This window comes from Bactrocera tryoni, chromosome 5 (assembly GCF_016617805.1).
Source record: "Bactrocera tryoni isolate S06 chromosome 5, CSIRO_BtryS06_freeze2, whole genome shotgun sequence".
NCBI lineage: Eukaryota > Metazoa > Arthropoda > Insecta > Diptera > Tephritidae > Bactrocera > Bactrocera tryoni.
This window is the reverse complement of record NC_052503.1, coordinates 34,471,350-34,496,578: the sequence shown is the minus strand read 5'-3', so window position 1 is coordinate 34,496,578 and position 25,229 is coordinate 34,471,350. Positions and strand designations below refer to the sequence as shown.

Below are 25,229 nucleotides of genomic sequence, written 5' to 3'. Positions count from 1 at the left end.
AAAACACGTTTGGAAAATTTATGTAAATATTTTAGCGTGTAAATTTATAAATAATGACGTTATAAAATGCCTAAAGAGACAGAAATGGCCAATTAAAAACTTAACAAAGCCAATAAATTCATAAAATGTATAAACTAAAAAACGGAGGGCCGTTTTATTATTTATTGTTTAGATACTCACATACATACATACATACACCCAAAATATAAATTTTCTAAATGATAGACAATAGCACTAATTATATTAGTTCATAAGAAACCAAATATCCATAAAATAGTTGACATACAAAATTTAGAACTTGCCCCCGCTGGCAGCGGAGTAAACACACTCACCACAAATCTGCATACGAAATTTAGTCTCTCAATTACAACGCCGCCCTTAATTTTTTAATTTTTCCTTGCTATGCTTTATTTACAATTTTTGCTGCATTTCACGCCGATAAAGTGGCGCATAATTCATTTTTTATGCTGCAGCGACACCGTCACCATCACCGCCACCGTTCCAACATCAGCACTCGCAGCACAGTGCAACCGCCGTGAGACTTGCTGCTTGCGCAGAAGATTTATGGCACTTTGGGGGAAATATTGCCTGCTTGCGGTTGCATTTCCCCCTCAATGGTACTCGCTTATGACAGCTCATCTTGAATTGACTTGGAGCGACACACACATTCACATGCAAGCATACTTCTGGTTGTGGCTGCAGCTTGTGCTGGATCACAAGTTCATGTGGAGATTTTTGTGTGGAATTAACTAATTGGGCTACAAATCTCTTGTTCCCGGAAATAATGTGCCTTGCCAATAAGGAGACGCAATTGAATTGTATACCCGCTTATGCATGCGTGCGTGTGCGTCTTGCTTGCTTGCAGTCATGGCGGTTGCAATTTATTAATGCAGAGAAATTGCAATTAATAATGAGTTGCCGCTGCAGTGTAATGCGCGAATTATGCGGCGCTTGCAATTCTTCGAATCATTTGCGCTGGCAATGAAGCGGAAATGGGCATAAATCATTTTTATGCATTTCCAAGTAGGCTCCCGGAGAAATAAATTAGTGTCAACAGCAAGTCACAGTCACACACACATATATTTCTATATATTTACGCAGATCCTTTGATACGCAATGGGTTCATTACGGGTATATTATTGGTTGCTGCCAAAAGTTGAGAGTTTTACAAATTAATTTGCTTGAGGACCACAACGAACTAAAGGCATTTAGATTCAAGTAATTTTTTTTGTAATGGATGACAAACGCTGTAACAGAGAGAACTTGCAATGGCGAGTTAAAAGTATCGGTATTTATATACATTGGGGAGTCGAAAAGGAATAAATAAATAAGCAACAAGAAAAAACGTTAACTTCGGCTGCACCGAAGCTAATACTATACCCTTCACACGTGCATTTCTTTTAGTAACTATGTGTTCAGTTTGTATGGAAGCTATATGCTATAGTAATCCGATCGGAACAATTTCTTCGGAGATTACATTGCTGCTTTAGAAAATAATCTATACCAAATTTGGTGAAGATACATTGTCAAATGTGAAAGTTTTCCATACAAGAACTTGATCCCGATCGTTCAGTTTGTATGGCAGCTATATGTTATAGTGGTCCGATATCGGCAGTTCCGACAAATGACCAGCTTCTTAAAGAGAAAATGACGTTTACAAAATTTCAAAAGGATATCTGAGGGACTAGTTCGTATATATACAGACGGACGGACGGACGGACGGACAGACAGACAGACAGACGGACATGGCTAAATCGACTCAGCTCAACATACTGATCATTTATATAATATACATATATACCTTATAGGATCTCCGACGCTTCTTTCTGGGTGTTACAAGCATCGTGACAAACTTAATACATATACCCTGTTCAGGGTATAAATATGTACCATTTTGGTCGACCACTTTTTTGGCATTTTTCCGCTAGAGACATTATTCCACCAGTGTAAATCGAAATTTCAAAATTTCCAAAACGGAAACGAGCGAACCATTCTTGTGCTACACGAACTGATACAGCATCGTCTCCGTAAACTTTACGAATTTCATTGGTGGCTTGCGTGGCCTTATTCCTTTTTTTATACAAAAATTTCAAAAAATAGCGAATTTCTTCATTTTTTTCACTCATTTTTGAACAGCTGATTCCTTTCCTTTTTTCAACTCCCCCGAATTTAATTTTTTTGGTTAAATGAAGCTCACCTTTCCAACACTATATGGTATGACACAATGTGATTGGTAGCACTGGTGATGCATATACGACTGCAACGACATGTCTTGACAAAACACGAACAGACTTTTGCGACTACTCAATAAAATTTTTTATGTTAGTACTACGTAGATTGCCTTTTATGTATCGGGACCATAGTGTTACAATCTGGAAATTCACAAGGGTATCGTAAGGTCCGACACTTTTGATGTTATAAATACTCAGCATGTTTTGACATACGAACGCTTTTCTTTTGTTTACAGTAACTTAAAATATTCATTTTGGCCAAAAATTTGGGCTAAATCGCGAACATTTTCGCGCAATTATTTTTTACAACTGTCGACAGAATAACTAATACCTTGAATGAATGGTACAGCGTTTGTTGATGCTTTGGTTATACCAATCGAGGTCATAAATCACTCCATGAACAATTTCCTGAAGGTCGTCACAAGTTCTTGTTCCGGAAATTATTGATGCTGTGCGAAAACTTATATTGCTAGATCAACATGTGACCTACCGCCAGATTGAGACAATTATAGGCATTAGTGGGCCGAGCATAAATTAAATATTGCATGAACGCTTGATTGTATAAAAATGTGGGTTCTCACACAATTTGTTGAGCGCTTTAAAAATGCGAAATGTTAAAAAATACGACAAAGGTACTTCGAAACATGCCTGTGACAACGTGACAGATGATTGATCATGGATTTATACGAATACTATATGGACGAATCTAATAAAAGCTGTACCCGCAAAAATCACCCTCAAGCAAACGGTTGCTTGTCGCAACCTTACTACAGGAACAACGCAGAACGGTAAATTCGATTTACAACCATTTGCTTGCCAGTTGTCTTTGCACAAATCGGGAAAACCAATCGCTTCACTTGTTTTTGGTAGCTCTCACACATCGACTGAAACAACTGCATTTTTGAGCACTCAAAATAGCGATTTATGTGTCATCCTCCGTATAGTAATGACTTGGCACCGAATTACTTCTTTTTATGCCCGTTCGTAAAAATATAATCTAAGAAGTCAACGTTTTTCGATACCTGATATGTTTTGGAGATCAAAAGGCGAGCAAAAGTACTTCGAAAATTGGTTCAAACACAAGCAAAAGTATATGGATCTTAATGGAGAATATTTCTAAAACTAATAGAGTGACTAAAATTTGCTTTGGTTCTTTAGTCCCGGAAAATAAAAAGCAGCTTATGTACCACCAAATTTTTAATGGCTTACAAATCTAAAAATTAGAATTTGAGCATATAAGATAATGGATAGTGGATTGAAGCAACAGCACTTAAAGCCCATCTTGATCTTATATTTATATAATTAGAGGTATTTACAATAGAACTCTGAAGCGATCGGAGCTCTCAGGGAAAGCCGTTAGTATTCATATGGCGCTCTTCGTTTTTTGGCGGCATTTGACAAGTTTTATACTACAAACTTTTATGGACCTTCCTTAGGCGCTGGGATAAGTAATCCTTCAAAAATTATTTATTATTTTTTCCTTTTCAAATAATCTATTTGCTTTTGATTAAGCTTGTCCCTTTCGGAATAACTGAAGCTGAGATAAAATTGCAAATTACTTCAGTTTACGTAGATTAAAATCTTTATGAACTATTCATATGGTATATTATTATTTTCTTTAATTTTGTTAATACCAGAGAACTCTTTTCCAAAATTCAAAATTATCATCGCAAATTTTTCGCAGGGCATTCCTTAGTCCTTAGTTTTTGAATATCTTATTACGGAATACTGTGGAACATTTTCTTGTATTATGCTCAAATTGTCTCCTCTATTCTGTTAAAGCTTTTTATCACTTAGTTGTAAGTCTATTCAGCAATATATTAGAATATTTTCAAACAAACATTCACCAGAGTTTCTTATTTCCATAGCGCTAACAATATGTCTAACATTACAAATTTAATTTTTAAGGCGTGCCTTGGTGTCTGTCACAGCAGCCACATGGTAGAAAAAAACATAAAAACGGTCATGAGTACTTTACTTTACTTAGTGGCGCCAGACACACCACCTTCTACAATTCTACACTGCTCCAAACACTTATTTACATTCTTATTACTTGCACTGCACATTGACAGCTGGACAATTGTCAAGTGACCGTGGCTAATGTGATCATTTGTCAGTGATGAATTACGCAGATCAATGTCAATGTCAGATACGAAGGCAATACATACTTAGATAGGTAAGACAATTTTATGAATTTAAGAAAAATATAAAATAAAATTTCAAAAAATTAATAAAATTATTTGCTGACTTACGTGTAGTTTGACCAATTCAGGATAATCAATTGCCAGTTTGGATAGATCCTGATAGCTAGCCCTGGCCATAGCTACAATCCATTCCTTTGCCTTTTTGTGAGCCATGGTAACTTCTGGTATTTCCTCCTTCTTCTGTAAGTACAAAAATGGAATGTGAGTTTAACAAAAATAAATTTAATAAACTAAAGAATTATGATACGTCAGATGGACGTTTAGATGTTAGGGTTTTGATCTAGTCGGAATGCCGAATTCTTTTTTGTCGTCTGCGGGAGAATCGTTTAGGCGGCGAATGTGTTTAACTGGGAATTAAAGTAAGTTTCTTGTGTGAATGGTGTGGGCGTGTAAAGTGCGTATGGGGTCCAATCCCTAGTCATCAATCCAGAGCAGTATATAAGCTCAACTGGTAGGAGTTTCGGTTAAGAGATGTGACCGGAGACTTAACTCTGGTTCAACGGGGAGCAGGAGTTCTTGGAGTTCGCTCCAACCTGCTCATGCGGCACGGCGCTTTAGGAAGTATCGCGGTGGTTGTGGTTTAATACGCGAAAGCGGGCAGAACTGACATTTGTCAGTTCAATGTGGGATTGCAATATAAGCGGATGCAGGACTCAAAGTATGGTAAAGATTTTAGATGGACCTCGAACACTACGAAGGTGGTTATTGCGTTCATTTCGCACTACCTATGGGTACTAAATATGCCTGGCATTTTCAAGACGTTGATAAGCGCATTGAATTGATCCGCTGTACTTTTTGAGCGCCGTAGGGTAAGGATGTCTTCAGCTGGTACCGGACACAACGGACGTCTTTTGCCAAATTGCGATTGAAATATCTTGGCAGACAATTTTTTGGTGAAACTAGCGAAGTTGCTGTGATCGATATTAACCGCCTTAATAAACTTGTGGTAAGCATAACGCTTCGCCGATTTATAAGGAACTGGCAATCCGCTTTTAGTAGTATATAAGTAACACAAGGAGCAAATATCTGTCCGAGGGATATCCATTGAATTTGGATCAATACCACCACCTAACCGTTACACAGAAAACAAAAAATGGAGCCCATGTTACGTCAGCCAAAACGCTATAGTCAAATGAAGCGGAACTGTTTCGTTCCCCACGGCAATACAAAACATTTAAATGGCAAGCAGTTTTACTCAACGGTGCATTAGATATATGTATATCATATCATGAAATGAGTCGGTCCATGGACCAACTAATTCACGTGACCTTAATTGATTAGACTAATTGGAAACGGCATTAACACCAACAATAACATTAGCCTCCAACTCCAACGCAGAATAATTCTTGCCAACAGGTGCTACTTCGGAACGAACAAAAGAAAAAACTCTACAAGTAACTCACCATCCCCGTCCTGCTATATGGTGTAGAGGCATGGACGATTACAACATCTGATGAGTCGGCGTTAGGAGTTTTCGAGAAAAAGGTTCTGCGGAAGATCTATGATCCTTTGTGCATTGGCAACGGCGAATACCCTAGTAGATTGAACGATGAGCTGTATAAGATATACGACATTGATGTAGTTCATCGAATTAAAAGACAGCGGCTAAGCTGGTTAGATCATGCCGTCCGAATGGATAAAAAACACTTCAGCTATGAGAGTATTCGACAGAGCACCTGCCGGAGGAAGCAGAAGAAGAGCTCCAGTCTGTTGGAAAACCAGATGGAGAAGGACCTACCTACACTTGGAATCTCCAAACAGCGAAAAGGTAGAACGTTTTTGTAAACTAAAAAGAAGACTACTTTTATTGGGCTACGTCAACTTACACAGTAATAAAAAAGTAATACAAAATTGGACCGACAGTATGATCTTCTAATATGTAATTGGGTTTTGTAAAACTAATCTAGGCAGTACTTCCCCAGCCGTAATTACAGTGCCTCCAACTATGTCTTACAAGCAACTTAAATAAATACATATGTGGCAAGTATGTCAACTTCTCTGATTTAATTACTATGCTTTAATGAATTTATTATAAATATGAGTAATGAACAAGCGCAAACATTAAAATACCGTTAAGTGTCATTAGGGGCTGCCATTAATGCCGCGCGACACGATTATAGACTCCGGCGTGCGCATGTTGCACAGTACACGTGTAGAAATTTATGGTCTAATATATCTAAATACGCATGTACTAAGTAAATACATCTGTACATACATATGTATGCATGTATGTATAAAGTAGAAATAAACTTGATATGTGATTTTTCACATACACGCACTGTGGCACATATGTACACACACAATCACACAGCCTGAGCATAAAGGATTTTGAGCACATTTGCGCCTTATGAAAGTAATAATTTTTATTTATGTGGCAACTGTGAGCTGGTGTCGCGCCTCAGTAGTCTTCAGACAACCCTTGAATGCTTTCTTCATTCAAATATTCCATTCTTATTGTTGTTGTTGCCACATTAAATACATATGCAAGTAAAAAAACTAAACCAAAAATTAGAGAAAGTAACTGCTAATGAGCCGCCTTCTTGCTAGAGCGTAAGGAAAAGCCTTCAACACGCCGCCCAACCCCTCGCGCTCCAACACATTCCGCTAACGACGCTTTTTCGCGCGACATTAACATGTGTGGCATCTTATTTATGTACACATGTGCATATGTATGCAGTACATTTTCGGCAACTAATTATCCGCATAATGTTCGATGTTACGCAGTTGTTGTGTGTACATTTTTTTCTTTCTGCCGTGTAACAAGCTTGTGCTTAGTACTGATTATGTGCGTATTCACACGCGCGCTGCAGCACACCTCAGGGCATATACATGCGTATATATGTAGGTGTGTGTGTGTGGTGTGCATGTGCGTGGCAGAAGTAAGGTAACAAGCCTTTTAAATCTATGCGCTTACTCTATGCCGCACCACCCCGCCACCACCCGCCAACATACGCATCCACCACCATCCTTGTTTTCTTTCTCACATTTGTTGTTGTTGTTGCTGCTGCCGCTGTTGAGATCGCAATTATGAAACTAATAAATAAAATTAACTAATTCCTGGTGTATTTAGTAGCTTTCCTTTAACTTGTCGTCGTCTTATTTAATGTAGCAACTTTTGCCGCGTGCGTGGCTGTTGCAAGCTGCCAAAACGCACGCGTCGCCTTTTTACACGTTCTCTATATTTTCCACATGCCCACTTGACTTTTGTAGTGGCTCACGTTTCCCTAATTATATAAAATGCCGTTAAACTCATAGGCGCTCTAGGAAACATAGATACATGAAGCATACGCATTTATCGAGCAAATTCTATACTGTGAGATCGTATAATAAAGACTCCACGACGCATGTTTCCACTACTTCATGCCTCAAACACGTGCTTATTGGCTTGATGTCAATATTATGCTTCACTTAATCTATTTATCTAATATTATAAATAAATATTGTATAGGCAAAGCATTTTGTGGGAAACCCTAACCGTACTTTCTACCAAAATTTTTTAATGTTGTGAGATTGAAGCCGAATTTAATTAGGTTACCTGATAGCGTTTGCTGTTCTCACGATAATGTTGCATTTAATTTCCCCTATGCTCGGGCTGTCCAAGTTGATCTCTTCTCAACAATTGCATACCCTGAAGAAGGTATTTTTAAGTTTGCCAAGATGTTTGTAACACCTAACAGTAAAAGCCATAAACTCTATAAAGTATATATATGTATATGTATACATGATCAGCGATCATGTTTGTCTTTCTATGTCCGTCCGTCCGTTTGCCTGTATATATGTGAACCAGTTCCTCATTTTTTGAGATATTAATCTGAAATTTTACACAACGAAGCTGCTTATTTGTCGGAACGGGCCACTATAACATATAGAATGTAACAATCGAATACAATTGCTTGTATGGAAAACTTTTTCGTCAACCGAGATATCTTCCCTAAATTTGGCAAGGATGCAACATTTTACAATTTTTTATCAATTACAGATCCTTTATACACTGTTGCGATATAATAAGGCAATATTTTCATAGGGTAAAGAAAAAACCTATTAGATTATAGTGTTATACCGTCGTACTACATTCAAACCGTAGTAATAATTCGAATGGAGTCTTCAAGGTTCTCTGAGCCACAATCTTGAAGAAATGACGCAACTGATTAGAAAAGGCTTGGATAAATTTACTCTACAATTGATAATTTTCAATACAGCAATGAGAACAGATCCAAAAATCAGTCTAATGTTATTTTATTAATAATAATAGTTCGTCTACAGTACCAGAAATACTACTATTCGAAAACTTCCAAAGAGCGCTTCCGATATGATTTCAAGAGCAAACTTAAATACCGGAAGCAAGCACTAAAAAAGCATCGTTGATCGATATTTCTTTGGATTTTTTATACTTTGTTATTGTTAAGGAAATTTAAATGTTTTTTTATTTAATGTGAAGTGCAATCGATACAACTATGTTCTGAATATAAAGTCATTCAAATGGATCATGTAGGCGTCTTTTGCAGCAACGAACTCAATTTTCGAGTACTTTTTCCATATTGATTTCTAAAGCTTGAAGAGAGTCTGGTTTATTGCTAAAGGCCAATGACTTCGAATAACCTCACAAGAAGTAGTCTGAAGGTTTGAAATTACAACTTCTTGGAGGCAATTCAATGTCAGAATTTCTTAGCTCTCTCATGCCCGAATTAAAATGGGTGGAGCTAAAACATGTTTTACGACAGATATACATATATTAGTTTTAACTCAAGTAGGAAGTGATAAAAATTTCAAAGTCCTTAGTGTCCTGGTTCAAATTGCGGCCATAAAAAGTTGGTTATCTTCAATCTATATCGCTCTCCAGTGACAGTCACGATATCACCAGCTTCATTTCGAAAGAAGTACGGACCGATGATCCTACCAGACCAAACTGTTAATTTAGGTGAATGTATTAGTTGTACATGAATACTTTGTGGATTTTCTCGCATCAGAATCCATAGTTTTGTTTATTTACGAACCACTCAGATGAAACTGAGCCTTATTGGAAAAGATGATTTTCTAAAAAAAATTAAAAATTTTCAAGTTTTTCCAAGGCAAAATGAACAAATTCGCGACGTTTACGATGGTCTAACGGCTTCAGTTCTTGAGTGAAAAGAATTTTATACGAATGCAAGCTCAAATCCTTTGTCAAAATTCGCCAGTTTGTGATTTGATACAGTCCCAACTCTTGAGAATGTCTTGAAATCGGCAAATTGCAACTAGAGAACGATAATTTTGATAATAAAATTGAATAATTTGTAAACGTTGTTCTTGCGTATATCTTTTCATTATGAAATTGCAAAGTTGCATAGTTAATTAATCCTACAGCTGGACTAGGTTATTAGGTGGTCGAATTATATAAAGAAATGGTTGTCAATTGGCCACTTAGATAATGAAATTCGAATATTTAAAAAAAAATTCTGTGGAGGATCATTGACTCAATGAAAGATCCATTCTGACTAAAAAGCTACGACAGATCAGCCGCAAACCAACATTCGGCTTGGTATTGGAGAGATAAGCACTGCTGTGCTAGAAAAATTGGTTCAAAATTGGGCTAACAGAATAATTTACTAAAATTCTATTCCAGCATTAAATGTCAGTAAATTAGAAAATAACAAAACTGACCTCATTTTTTGTTTTATTTGAAATAAAAAGTTCTATATATATATTTCTAAAAACTACAAGTTGGATTGAATTTTAAACATGTGGTGAGGTTGGTAGGCATTTTTTAACAGACATTGGTGCTTTGTATATTACCTTCTCACATTTTCAAATTAACAGAAGAATCCGATTTACAGAAGAGAACATTTTTCAAGGATTTTTTTGCAGTATTCTTAAATAGTCAATCAATCTTTTATTAGCTAATACCTAAGTATATATTAACAAATAGCCAATAGTCAATAGATTGGGTAGTCGAAAAAGTCTTTTCGTATTTCTATTCAAACTTCTACTTATTTTTTTATACAAGGGGAGTTTCAAAGTAAACAGGACTTTAAAAAAAAAAACAGAACAAATGGTTTATTCGGCAAAATCAATTAATTTCATTCAAAATAGTCTCCTTCTGCTTCAATACAGCTTTTTGCACGGTCCAAAAGCTTGTCGAACGAGTGCTTTAGCTCGTTGGTCGGTATGGCCGCCAGTATGCTGGTGTAAGCATTTTTCCGAAAAGGAAGAAGTCGCACGGTGCCATATCAGGTGAATACGGGGATAGTTAATGGTTAAAATGTGATTTTTGGTCAAATAATCGTCCTTCGAATGTTGGATTCTGAGCAATTTTTGGTCGTCAGTCAATTTGTGCGGAACAAACCGTGCACACACCTTTCGTAAACCCAAATGTTCGGTCAAAATGGCATAAATCAATGTTTTGGAGATCTTCAATTCCATTTCCATGCATTTCAATGACGATTTCGGCTGATTTTTGATGAATTCACGTACAGTTTCGATGAAATTTCCGGTGATCACGGATTTTGATTGGCTCATATGTTGATCATCATTTATGTCCTTACGACCCTTTAAAAATGGTAAATAGGCAATCATCGTCATAAACTTGTTTCATCAATTGAAACGTCTCGGTAAAAGTTTTACCAATTTTAAAACAAAATTTAATATTGGCTCTTTGTTCGAAGCTCATTTTCGCACCGATAACACAAACATACTGACACTTAAAACGCAATAACTTCACTTCCAATCTATGAAATGTCATGAATCACTGAACAATCGATAAAGATAGCAGATTCTAACGCACCAGTCGACCTATAGATGGCGCCACCAGGGGGCGCTAGATTCAAGAAGTCCTGTTTACTTTGGAACACACCTTGTAGTTATATACATGCAGAGTCATGAAGATATAGCGAATACTCGTTATCAACGCAAACGCGATTTTATCCACAAAACAAAAAGTGAGATTACCCAAAAGGATTTGGTCAAGAAATCCTAAATCTTTAGCTTCTGAAATTATTGGCTCGCGCTGCTTTAAGCTTAGAATTCTAAAACTACACGATAATAACAAAATTATGTTATACATCAAATAATAAACATTATCAAAATCACCATAAATATAGACTTAATCTCTTAACTTATAAATACATATACATATATTTATTAACATTTCTCGATAACTTCAAAAAATATGATAAATTTTTTCACACGCCTTCAAAGGCCTTTTTGTTGATTTGTAAACCGAAAAGGACTTGTTTACAAGAACCAATAAGCAATGTAATAAAATGAATTTGACGCAACTTAGGCACACCACAGAACCCGCTCACTCCCTCTCAGACAAACTTTTCGGCAGTGCGAAAGGGTTGTAGCCGCCGATAACCGCAAAGGACGTAATTATAAATCTAAGAAAAACAAACCGAAAGTTGTTGTTATACATCTCTCAAGTGTGTCCCACAGTGGGGTTAGAATCCGCAATGGAACCCTGAGTGTGGGGGAGGGATCAAGTTCAACTGCGAAGTCAAGCAACAATAACAACTACTAATAGCGTGGATGAAAGGGCAACGCATAGTAGACCATTTTGTGTGGACTTTTGTGAACGCCCCAACGAATGAGAAGGGTACAATACAGGCAGCAATACGGCCAAAGGACAAAAGGTAAATTTTTCAACAAACCGAAACATAAACACAAAATGCAAAATTTCATGTTTTTATTTCGAGCGGGTTAAGTAATGTACGAGCACCGTATGGACATGTATCTATTCGCATTGTAAAAAGTATCTCAACTACTGTTATTATCCTTTTCAAAGGACATACAGCCAACGAAACATACAAACATTCGACATTATATGGACAAAAGGAAATTTTCCACAATGGCAACCGTTTCAACTGCGAGACCAACAGCAATGCTCTTGTAGTCGAGTCGGGGGAAAAACTGTTCGACCAACTGAGCGCACTAAATTGGATGGGGGTTGAGCGGCGCGGTCGCTGGCGTTGGGGATATATAGGTTGCTTTTGTCTGACGCCGAACATGGCCATTTCGCCGTGAGGGTTGTTGCTGCAGCTCGCTCGTGCCTGATCGAATAATATTTTCCATGGCATTGCCATATTGTTGCCATTCATTATGACTGCCACTGTGACCACCAACTCAGGCTGGTGCATTGTCGTTTTTCTTGTTGTTGTGGTTGGCTCTCGCTACAGCATGTAGCGCAGGTAGACTTGCGCGCATTACAATTTACCGTTCCAGCCATTTTGCGCCGTTAATTCATTGTTGCCACACAGTGCAGCAGACACATTGGAATTTTTGTTGTCGACATTTCCTTGTGGTAGTTGTTGTCATTTCGTTTGCGGCAAACGCTTAATTAACTTTCAAATTAAAATTTGTATTCTTGTCTATTTGCTGGTTAAATCCATTGTTGCCGCTCGCTAGCAAAATGGCTAAAATGTTAAAATGCATGTACGATTGGGTGTGTGTGTGTGTGTGCAACAGCCTTCAATTGTTATCGGAGCACTATTGAATTTATTCGTGTGTCAAATGGGGTTTGTAACTGCCAATTTGATTATCATCAAAGCGGTAAAACAAAGCAGCGGTAATAAAATTAAATTGCAAATTTATTGATTGCCTTGATGGACAGCGCTAGATACATAGATATAATGTTTGCGTGCTACAAATTTATATCCCTAAATGCGAAACTCAACTATTAAATAGGCTTTTGTATGTATCACCTACAATGAATCGAGATAGATATATGTACATTATACATGCATATACATATATATAAATGACCAGGATGACGAGAAAAGTTGAAATCCGGTTGATTGTCTGTCTCTCCGTCCGCCCGATCGTCCGATAATGATATTGGTCATAGTAGTAGTTATAAAAAGGAGCAACAACAAAATTAAAAACTTGAAGTGAATTTATACAAGACATACGGTGCTATCTGATATATCCACTTTAATGTCAACCGCAGAGGTAATATTTGGAGGCTAAGGCAGGTAGATTAAAGCCCACCGTCAGAAAACTGATTGGACATTATCAGTGTGGTTTTAGGCCTGGAAAGTCAACAACAATGCACCAAATTTTCGGAAAAAACCATAAAAAGAGAATCGATACACATCACCTCTTCAGCGATATAAAGCTGCTTGGTGTTATCTTGGTATCCCCGCAAAACTAATACGGAATTGTAAACTGGCGTTGAGCAATGCCAAAAGCTTCGTTAGGATCGGGAAGGACCTCTTCGAGGCGTTCGATACCAAACAAGGTTTTGGACCAGGTGCGACCTTTCGTCCGACTTCTTCAGTCTGCTCTTGGAGAAAACAATTCGAGCTGCAGAAATAAATAGGGAAGATACTATCTTCTATAAGATTATACAGCTGCGGGCGTACGCCGATGAAATTGATATCATTGGCCTGAACAACCCTGCTGTTAGTTCTGCCTTTTCCAGACTGGATAAGAAAGCGAAGCAAGTTGGTGTGGTAGTGAACGAGGCCAAGAAGAAATATCTCCTGTTATCAAACAAGAAGGACCTGGCTTCGCTTGTAATCTCAAATTGGAGCCAAACTGCGAAAACGAAAAATGACTGGCGCGCTGTTGTAAACTCAGCTATAATCGCGTAACCGGTGTCTACGCCAATAAAGAAGAGGAAGTATTGTCCAACTCAATGTAACAAAGTCCGAAAAAGTTGATTGGATTATCATAGCATATACTGACTGAATAAAGAAGGTAGTTGCTTGAAAACCCGTCTTTTCTGATAATTTGAGAGTTTATGGCAAAAAACTCATTTCCAAAGAAAAAAACTTGCTTCCAAAAACGATATTCTTACACAAATCTTATAATATCGGGTGATTTTTTTGAGGTTAGGATTTTCATGCATTAGTATTTGACAGATCACGTGGGATTTCAGACATGGTGTCAAAGAGAAAGATGCTCAGTATGCTTTGACATTTCATCATGAATAGACTTACTAACGAGCAACGCTTGCAAATCATTGAATTTTATTACCAAAATCAGTGTTCGGTTCGAAATGTGTTTCGCGCTTTACGTCCGATTTATGGTCTACATAATCGACCAAGTGAGCAAACAATTAATGCGATTGTGACCAAGTTTCGCACTCAGTTTACTTTATTGGACATTAAACCAACCACACGAATGCGTACAGTGCGTACAGAAGAGAATATTGCGTCTGTCTCTGAGAGTGTGGCTGAAGACCGTGAAATGTCGATTCGTCGCCGTTCGCAGCAATTGGGTTTGTGTTATTCGACCACATGGAAGATTTTACGCAAAGATCTTGGTGTAAAACCGTATAAAATACAGCTCGTGCAAGAACTGAAGCCGAACGATCTGCCACAACGTCGAATTTTCAGTGAATGGGCCCTAGAAAAGTTGCAGCAGAAAATCCGCTTTTTTATCGACAAATTTTGTTCAGCGATGAGGCTCATTTCTGGTTGAATGGCTACGCAAATAAGCAAAATTGCCGCATTTGGGGTGAAGAGCAACCAGAAGCCGTTCAAGAACTGCCCATGCATCCCGAAAAATGCACTGTTTGGTGTGGTTTGTACGCTGGTGGAATCATTGGGCCGTATTTTTTCAAAGATGCTGTTGGACGCAACGTTACGGTGAATGGCGATCGCTATCGTTCGATGCTAACAAACTTTTTGTTGCCAAAAATGGAAGAACTGAACTTGGTTGACATGTGGTTTCAACAAGATGGCGCTACATGCCACACAGCTCGCGATTCTATGGCCATTTTAAGGGAAAACTTCGGAGAACAATTCATCTCAAGAAATGGACCCGTAAGTTGGCCACCAAGATCATGCGATTTAACGCCTTTAGACTATTTTTTGTGGGGCTCCAGCTTTGGAAGACAACATTTCCGAAGAAATTCGGGCTATTCCGGCCGAAATGCTCGAAAAAGTTGCCCAAAATTGGACTTTCCGAATGGACCACCTAAGACGCAGCCGCGGTCAACATTTAAATGAAATTATCTTCAAAAAGTAAATGTCATGAACCAATCTAACGTTTCAAATAAAGAACCGATGAGATTTTGCAAATTTTATGCGTTTTTTTTAAAAAAAAAGTTATCAAGCTCTTAAAAAATCACCCGATATATTCTACAAAAAATGTATTTTTTTCATAAAAGTATTTATAATAACTGAAAGGTGTACAAAAATTGAAATACTTCTAAATAATATAGATTTTATTTATTTTTATTTAAATATAAAAACAAAAACACAATTTTATAGTCAATTATATTTTGAAGTATATTTCTTTATTGGTTATTATAACAAATCTATTCAGAAATACGAATTCTTCACAACTGATAAAAATTTATTTCGAGAAATATCATTTCCGCTCAGTTGAAATTCACTCAAAAATAAATTACAATGACTCATTACCAAGGCAATGAAAGACAGATACTGTCAAACCGTTAATAGCAACATAATTTGTATCCCAATGACAAAAAGCTCTACAAACACACACCATTCCATTAGCCACATATGTATGTATACCTGAATGTCTCTAAAAGTAAATTCCAAAGCGCGAGTGATTGCCTTTGCTCAACACGCCTGTTCAATAAAGCAATCAATCAATTAAAAACAGAATATTGTGGTACAAAATAAAAGGATTAGAAAAATGTCAAAATGTTGTTACACGCATGATTATTTGGATTCTGTTGTCTTTTTCTTCTCAAAAACTTTGTGTGCGTCTAATGGCAATAATTTTTCAAAAGCTAAGATTAGGCGTTTGCTGACCAATGGTTTTAGTCACATGTGCATATAACTGTACACACAGGCACACTATAAAAGTGAAGGCATTATCAAGGTGTTAAGGCATAAGCCAATTCAAGTGTTGGGTGGGAAGGAAAACGTGTTCAGTGTGAATAAGTTAGAATTTGAATTTAAGAAACGTTGAAGGTACATACATACAACAAATTAGCTTAACGCGCTTTGCTGATTGCTACGGACCACCAAGCATGCTGGGAAACGCTGTAGCAATATTAATTTCGTAGATGTGTATATTTTTTGGTACTATATTAATAAATACCAATTATGTTATCTTATAAATTGTGAGTTCAACGGTTTCAGCAGTCTCAGGGCTATGTTCATTCTAATTGCCCAAAATTTGCTTAAAGATGAGCAATTTTCGTCTTTTGTTAAAATTACTTATTTATTCGTCTACATTATGCACTTACTTACATATGTCCGCGTTTCTTTCAATCGTCAAAAGACTTCTCATATGGATTCATGTCTGGCGAATCTGGGCCATCGTTATATTACTATTTTTGGCCAAGAATTCACAGAAAAAAAGAATTGTGTGCTTTTAACAAACGAAAATCGTTACCTTAGAGTTTGTTACAGACAAGTAAGCAATGAATACAACTGAAAAATGGTATTGTACTTCAGGGGCGTGTAGCACATACATTTCGACAACTTAACTCTCCAATCCCGCGAAATTTTAAATTTTCCTTTATTTTCTGAACACACCTCTGTACTGGTGAGTATTTTTTCGTTATTTGAAATTTCAACAGGCAAGGCTTAACCCTTCCTTCGGGCCAAAGAAATACCTTAAGACCAGAGGTTCGGATTCTAAGCATTTCATATATACATATGTACATATACTATACTAAGTATAACTCATACACTATCCAACATATTCACCATAAAGTTTCTTAGGAAAACAAAAATCACTATACATATGTAGTATACGGGAGTTGGGGTAGCATCCACCCGATTTTATCTATACTATTATCATGCCGCATACCAAAAAAATGTACCATGGGATAAAGTCATCTGGAAGTTCGAAAATCTTTATATGAGGTCTATGGGGCTTATGGAAGTATTGACCTGATTCAGACCATTTTTGATAGACAGAGATACTTTTGCCAGGATACTATTGCCATCTGAATTTCGATTATATATCTCACACATTGGTCGATATTTTCGGTCAAAAGTCTACTATAAGTACTGGGGTCAACATATTCGTTACCTAGGGGCTTGAACAATTTTGGCCCGATTTGGGTAATTTCTGTAAATAGGGTGGCATACTTCAAAGGCACTATTCGTGCAAAGTTATATCTCATTTATTAACTGTGCCTAGATTTATACTATATACTAGAAAGTGAAGGAATCAAATAGAATTTAAATATGTGTTATATTGGAAGGAGCCGTGGTTGTAGTTCTATTTTGAACATTTTCGTACTGTACCATAAGACTATCAGAAGAACGTTACACACTGAATTTGTTTGACATTGGTTGGGCAGGTCCTGAGATATGTGATTTTACTTCATTTCTCTTCAGTAAGGTTTGCCATTCATCACGAAAAGATATAGGATTTAACAACGAGTCGAAATTTTTAAAATTTACTACCGAATTTTCGAGTCAGTGGTCTCAACTTTAAGAGCGCTTCGTCCAATTTGTGGTCGTCATAATAGTCCTGTCAGATCAACAATTGAGCGTCTAGTGGAAAAAATTGAATCCACAGGCACAGTACAAAATGTTCCCGTGCCAGTGGAACGAAAAAGTGTCCGTAGTGGCGAGAAGATTGCTGCCACTAGTGCGTCATTTGAGGAGGACCCAAATCAGCCTCTTACACGCCATTCTCAAGCGCTGAGTAACTCTGTGACGTCGTTGTTGTGAATTTTGCGAAAAGTCTAGATTCTTACAAGTTTAAATTGACGCAAGAACTGAAGCCGTTTGACCACCAGAATCGTATGTTCGTGAATTGGGCTGAGCAACAACTTGAAAATGATCCGGATTTTCATCGAAAATGCATCTTCAGCGCTGTGGCTCATTTCTGGCTAAATGGCTTCGTCAATAAGCAAAATATGTATTATTGGCCAGGTTGCAATCCACACGTATTCCATGACTCACCCTTACATCCCGAAATAATTACGGTTTGGTGCGGTTTATGGGCCGGCGGCGTCATTGTGACTGAGAATCCCTACCGCTCAATGATTACAGAATATTTTTGACTTTGGTGTTCTTATTTAAAAATCCGTTAGCTTTAGTGGTTTACGTGATATGTACATTAAACCTGTTAGAGGACGGGGCCAAGCCCACTTTTTTACTTTTTGCCAAGGAACGCGAGTATACTAAGTTTCATCGAGATACCTCAGTTTTTACTCAAGTTACAGCTCGCACGGACAGACGGACAGTTAACTCGTCTCGTCATCCTTTTCATTTATATATATATAATGCGATAACTATCCTGCTTTTGCCCAGTTTCATAGTCCATACTTAAGTTGTGCTTAAGATAAAACAGGAAAATAGTGTTTTACATCATACTTAAGTTATGCTTAAGTACTGAAAATGGAAGACTTAAGCAGTGCTTAAGTAACATCTGATTTTTGTTTTGAATTGTTTTGAATTTTCAGCGACATTTTTCTTAGCGTTCGACCAAATGTCCGTTCGCTTGCATTCGATGACAGCTTTATACTTTTCCATCAGATCCGATTGGTGCTCCGACTCGCTAGCGGTGAAATTCGACGTTCTTTTGTTGTTTTCATCCATTATCGATATAACTTTCCTCGCAAATTTATGTATTGTTTGTTATAATTTAAATATTTCAAACATATTTTTTCAGACATATGTATGTATGTTGCTCATAACGTTGCCCTATATCATAATAAAATTTTATAGAAATTAAGCATTGGCTGTGAAATACAAACGACTACTCAGTCAGCAATAATGCTTAGCTAAGATTATATTTGCGCACAACTTAAGTATGGACTGTAAAACCGGGCATTGGTATTAGGTGATACATACAATTGTAGCTGGAAACTGTTATACTTTGTAGCAATATGTTGCTTCCCCTCGGGGCCCAGTCCGGATCAATTTTGATCAGATAGTAAATCAGACAGCAAACGCCGGGAACTGTAGCTCAATTTCAGTGAGTATTAAGAGAACCAGCATTTGTTTTGTTTAGAAAAATGGGCTGGTCACAAACTTTTTTAGACACAAAGTCGAACTCTGGGACTAACAGCTTGAAATTCCAATCTGCTTTAAAGTTTAAAATTCGACCATAGTAGTGCCGCACCTTTAACTGAGTCAGGTAACTCACTTTACTATAATTAGCTTTTATTTATACACATTTTATTTTAAGCAATTCAAAAAACAATTCAAACATTGTCGATATTTTTTCAAAATTTTTAACCGCTCACGCTTTACGCAGAATCAGCGCATGTTAATCAATCAATGTTTTCATTAAGTCCATTCGTCTCTATTTTTTCATCGGCGAAATTTGCAAATTCATCGTATTAATTACAAACGATCGTAACGAATTTAATTGATCAGCGGCGCTGCTGACGGTTGGCGCCAGTTTTGTTGATATGAAACGCCGTGTTTTCACTTTTCTAATAATGAATTACCAATCAAATGAAAATTACAACAATAAATCTAAATAGTAAAATCACTGTAATTAGAATGCGTGGCTGAAGTTGTTGCACCCCGCGAGTTACACAAACAACCACAAATGAAGTGGACGAAGACACGCTTACAATTTGAATTTCTCAATGAGCCAGCAAATTTAAGCCGAAACAAATCAAATATGTAACAACAACAACAAATAATCCTTTTGTTGTATATACCCTTTTACACTTTAACTAGTGTTGTTGTTGGTAGCGGGCGCTGCACCGTTGGTAGTGACCCCGTTATATGTCGATATGTACCTGCAACATGAGCGATGATGTTGCCAACGTGGTGGTAATCAGTTTGTTATCGAGCTTGCGTCGGCGCCAATCGGGATTTAGACGCGCTCGCGTTTGTTTGTATGTCGTTAGCGTAGTCATACTTGTAAATTTCACGGTGAATTACTACTGTTTTCTAGCGGTCAATGATTGCACAGCAAGTTTTTGAAAATAATATGAAAACGCTACAAAATATGTGTTGAAAAAAAATTGTTGAGAAAAACCAACGTCACTCACGGGAGTTTCCACTTTAGCTGCAGCTTCTTGTGGCTGGTTTTGATGCATTTTTTTTTTCTTGTTTCAAAACGATTGTTGAATGTAATTTGAGCTGCTGTTTATTAGCCAATTTGCGCAGCGTTCGATTTGTCTGTTTTTACTTAAGGTTTCTTTATTTTTCCAATAATACAATTGTTTGTTTTCACGTTTCGCTGGTGTTTTGTTAGCCGTTGCACCGCTTTCTGTCTGATTACTAAACTGGTCATATTTCAGATGTTGGCTAATTACCGCGCAAAAGCATTGAAACAGTTTCAATAGGTAAAGGCGCTACTTTTGTGTAGCTCACAGCGTTGCAAAATCAAAGCGCAGTTTTGCTTACCAAGCGAAACAGCAACCAAAGTTCTCGCTCTCTTAAACGCAAGCAATTTTTGTAAATAAGCACAAGTGAAATATTGCTTCTACAAGCATAAATTATCCAATGCAGACTTCATTCAGTTTATTCTCTAGCTCAAAATAAGTTTATTCTCTCTTGTAGTTTCAATCACATTTGGCATTGCTGATGGCAACTTCAATGAAAAAATTTAACCGAATACTCAAACAAATATTTTATAAGCCACACTTCAGCGCTTTTTGGCATAAAGTACACTAAAGGGTTCTAAAAACATTAGTCAATTAGAAGAAAAAAAAGTCGAAAAAACTTTCGCCCGTCCATTTCGTGGTAATGACGAATTTGGTCTATTTGTTGATTCAGCTTTAAGGGGGGAGCCTGCTTTAGAGGCTTAAAAAATCGATTTTTTTGAGGAGTTTTTTAGGAAGGAAAGAAATATTATAATTGATTAAAGCGAAACTTCTAGGGTTTATAGTTATATGTTTAAACATAATTCATAAATTTTTTGGATACGAAATCTTTCATGTTCTGCCTTTGGGAAGCATTTGTCGGACGGAGGACAGGATGCAGGTCGCAATTTCCGTCGGAAACAAAAAAATTCAAAGAAATTCATATTTTTTAATAACTTATCTTCTAGTTAAACTAAAAAAATTTAAAAAAAAATTGTAAAATTTTACATTTCTTTTCATTCATTTTTACGATTTTTCTTAATTGCGGGCAGGATAGAAAAAAACTAAACGTCGTACGGAATTGGGGCAAAGTTTATTATCTTTGACATTACATTATCTTCTATTTAAACTAAAAAAAAACTAAGAAAAGTCAGGTTTGAACATATTTTTAAACAACATAAAGTAAAATTTTTTTTGGTCAAAAACCACTTTTTTTCAATTTATAAAAAAATTTTAAAATTCTTTCCATCCTGCCCGCCAATTAAGAAAAATCGCAAAATGAAAAACCGAGAAATCGCGCATTAAAGTTTTCGCTTTCTGGCCAAGCGCTCATATATCTGCTGGACGCTCGGGCACTATTTCCCTTCTAGCTTCGAAAATATTTCGAATTCCCGTCTATAACTTTGGAGACATATTCTTATATTATTTTTAAAGATATTTAAGCAAAACAAAAAAAATCGATTTTTTGAAGCTTCTAAAGCAGGCTTAAAAGAGCTTTTTCTTGTGCTCAGACCTGAAAAATACACAGCTCGATAGAAACGTCGGGTGTTTTTTTTGCTCGGTCGCATCTAGAGTGAATAATCACGTTTATTTTTACCGATGCGCGTTTTTCAACCTAACAGTTACCAATTTTAGAAAAGTTTTCGAAACGAAATGCAGGTCTCAGCCTTCATGTTCAAATATTCATAATTTTTATGTACATACATTACGTAAGCTCTATGCTTATATTTTTCATGTGGATTGGTAGAATACATCAATTTAATTAGGATTCTTTGATAAAAAATGTAATAAAAGTGATATACATATACGTTTGTATATTTCTTCTGCAATGGTGTCCAGTCGGTTATTCGATATCTGCTTGATCTTTTGCACCTCTAATGCGCTCAGCAGGCGCCGGTCAGCAACCAGATAATGGCTGAGAGTGAACTGTAAGAAGTCATCCGAGCTAGTGGCTTTTAGCAAAGTCAATCTCGCTACCATTATGCCGTGCACTTACAGCATTCTGTCCAATAGGTTTACGCGCGATGCGGCTACATAATGTGTCTGGCGCTCTTTGCTAAACCTGTAAGGAGGAAGGCGAGGCTTGGCTTTTGCTAGACTGAGATTGAAATATCTCGGTAGACATACCTTTGGCGAATCGAGAGAAGTTGCTGGGATTGACATTAACTGCCTTAATAGGTTAGTGGTAAGCTCAAACTGCTTCATTGATGAGGATCTGGAACTGGCGATCCACCTTATAAGAGTTTATGGGTAACGAAAAGGACGTACATCTGTCCAAGTGAAATTCATCGTTTTTGGATCAACCCAATGATCTAAACCTAACCTAACCATTCACTCTAAGAATGGAAAACCAAAAACTGACCCCCATCTTGCAAAAGACCCGTTAAAAGAGGATCAACACACACCACTTCTTCGCCGATTTCAAAGCCTCTTTGTCTGAATTTGGTATCCCTCCAAAACTAATATGGCTGTGTAAACTGACGTTGAACAATACCAAAAGCTGCGCAGGAGCGGGAAAGGCTTCTTAGAACTGTTCTATACATAACGAGGTTTCAGGCATGGCGACACCCTATTGTGCTACTTCTCCAATCTACTTCTGGAGAAAATAATTCGAACAGCAGATCCGAATAGAGAAGGTACCATCGTCTATAAGAGTGTACAGCTGCTGGCGCACGCCGATGATATTGATATTATTGGTCTCTAAAACCGCGCCGTTAGTTCGGTTTTTTCAGACTGGATAAGAAAGCGAAGCTAATGGGTCTGGTAGTGAGTTGGAGCCCACGTTGCTGTTGACAGTCATAACATCGAAGTCGTAGATAATTTCGTCTATCTTGGTATCAGCATTAACACTAACAACAACGTCAGTCTCGAAATCCAAAGCAGAATAACTCTTGCCAACAGTTGCTACTTCGGACTCAGTAGGCAATTGAGAAGTAAAGTCTTCTCTCGACGAATAAACACCAAACTTGAAAAGTCACTTACTATTCCCGTTCTGCTATATGGTGCAGAGGCATGGACGATGACATCTGATGAGTCAGCGTTATGGGTTTTCGAAAGAAAGGTTCTGCAGAAGATTTCCAGCAGTTGATGAAACGATGAGCTGTACGAGGTATACGAAAGCATTGACATGGTTCAGCGAATTAAGAGACACTCAGCCTCTGAGAGTTTTCGACGCACCCGCCGGGGAAAGCAGAGGAAGAGGAAGACCTCTACTTTGTTGAAAAGACCAGGCAAAGAAGAGCCTGGTTACACTTGGGATCTGAAGTTGACGCCACATTGCGAAAAGAAGAAACGACTGACGTGCTGTCGTAAACTCTGTTATAACCGCATAAGCGGTGTCTACGCAATAAAGAAGAAGAAGAATTACCAAAGCCAAGCTAAACTAACAAAACCTTTATGGAACCGAACGACTTTACTTCTACTACCTAACTATTTGACTCTTCACTTACACATTTTAATGTATTTACATATAAAAATATTGTAATACTACGCTTAAAGAATCAAATAACAAACTCAAATTTGTTTACAAGCAATTTTTGTACGTATCAACATATGCACTGTATGTATGTATGTAGGTATGTACAGATGTGAGTAAAAAATAGTGTTCAAACAATTTTGTCAAACATGATCCAACTATTGAACATTGTAAAGTGTTAATTGTTGTTGTACGTACGAGCAGTAGTTCGCGACATGTCAATAGCAACATGTTGACAAACGCGGCTGCACTTACAGCCACACATACATGCCATATACATGGTGCTAGTACAATGATGTTGCAGCAGCTTAAACATATGTTTGTGATAATTGTCAAACGCGAAAATCGTTGTGACACATTATGAGCGCCAACAACAACAATAGCAACAATGGTAAGTAAATTTTATTTTGTGCGCAATGCAATGAGTGTATGTATGTATGTATGTATGATTATATGCATAGACAGGTAGCACTAGTATTAACGACAATAGAACAACAATGGTTGCAAGAGCGATTACCAGTAGCCAGCAACATTGACATTAACAACAAATTTCACAACAATAAAAACAAAAAATATAAAAACAACAAATACATACTGCATACGTATGTAAAGTATGTGATATGTATGCGTTATGTTGTTGTAGACTGCGAATTTTTGTGCCACAAATCGTGCCATGTACCAGGGAGGGGGGGGGGGTGTGTGAGGGGCAAATGTGAGCACATGGAATGGGTAAATTAAATGTGTGAAAGAGTGGCGGCGTGACATGTCAAGTGGACGGACATCCTTAACTGGTATGTAGTTAAATGTAAATTTTTCCTACTACCAAAAATAACAACAACTACAACTAAATTGTAAACACGTTTTAAACGGATTTCCATATAAACTTTTTGGCATTTTAAACCTCGTGTTCATTACAATTGCGAGTAAACGAGTATTTAGTTGCTTTTTTGTTTGAGGTCGCGGCGTGATGAGGTCACAAGCGGATCGAAAGCGTTTGGCACGCGCCGTCAAAACACTCGTGGCAATGGCAGCAGCAGCAGCAACAGTAGCGACAGCAACAACAAAACTAAACTGTAACAACAGGAAATGCGTTTGTCAACTACATTTTAATACATACACACATATATTATATATGTGTGTGCGCCTCTCGTGTATGTAAATTGTTGTCATTACCTCGACGACATTGCAACAAAGTCCGTTTGCTCTTGTTGTTTTTGGTGTTGGCCGTAAATGTGGTAATTGCACTAACAAATAAAAGCACCGGAAAGAACATGAAAAACGTGAGACTTTCCAAATTACCCACGCATCAGTCAAATAGCTAAGCCAAATGCATACATGTACATGTGTATGTATACTATGAATGCTTATAGACCGTTATGCGGACATGCGGGCAGAAGGATGTACGCATTGGC

At 37.3% G+C, this 25,229-nt stretch overlaps 1 protein-coding gene across 1 annotated transcript in view; it reads right to left on the bottom strand.

The window, feature by feature from the left end:
• LOC120777199 overlaps positions 1–25,229 on the bottom strand; it is a 132,040-nt gene that overhangs the window by 93,371 nt on the left and 13,440 nt on the right. The window contains exon 3 of the mRNA XM_040108368.1: positions 4,484–4,615. Coding sequence (XP_039964302.1) covers positions 4,484–4,615 — 132 coding nt within the window. The remainder of the gene's footprint in view (positions 1–4,483; positions 4,616–25,229) is intronic.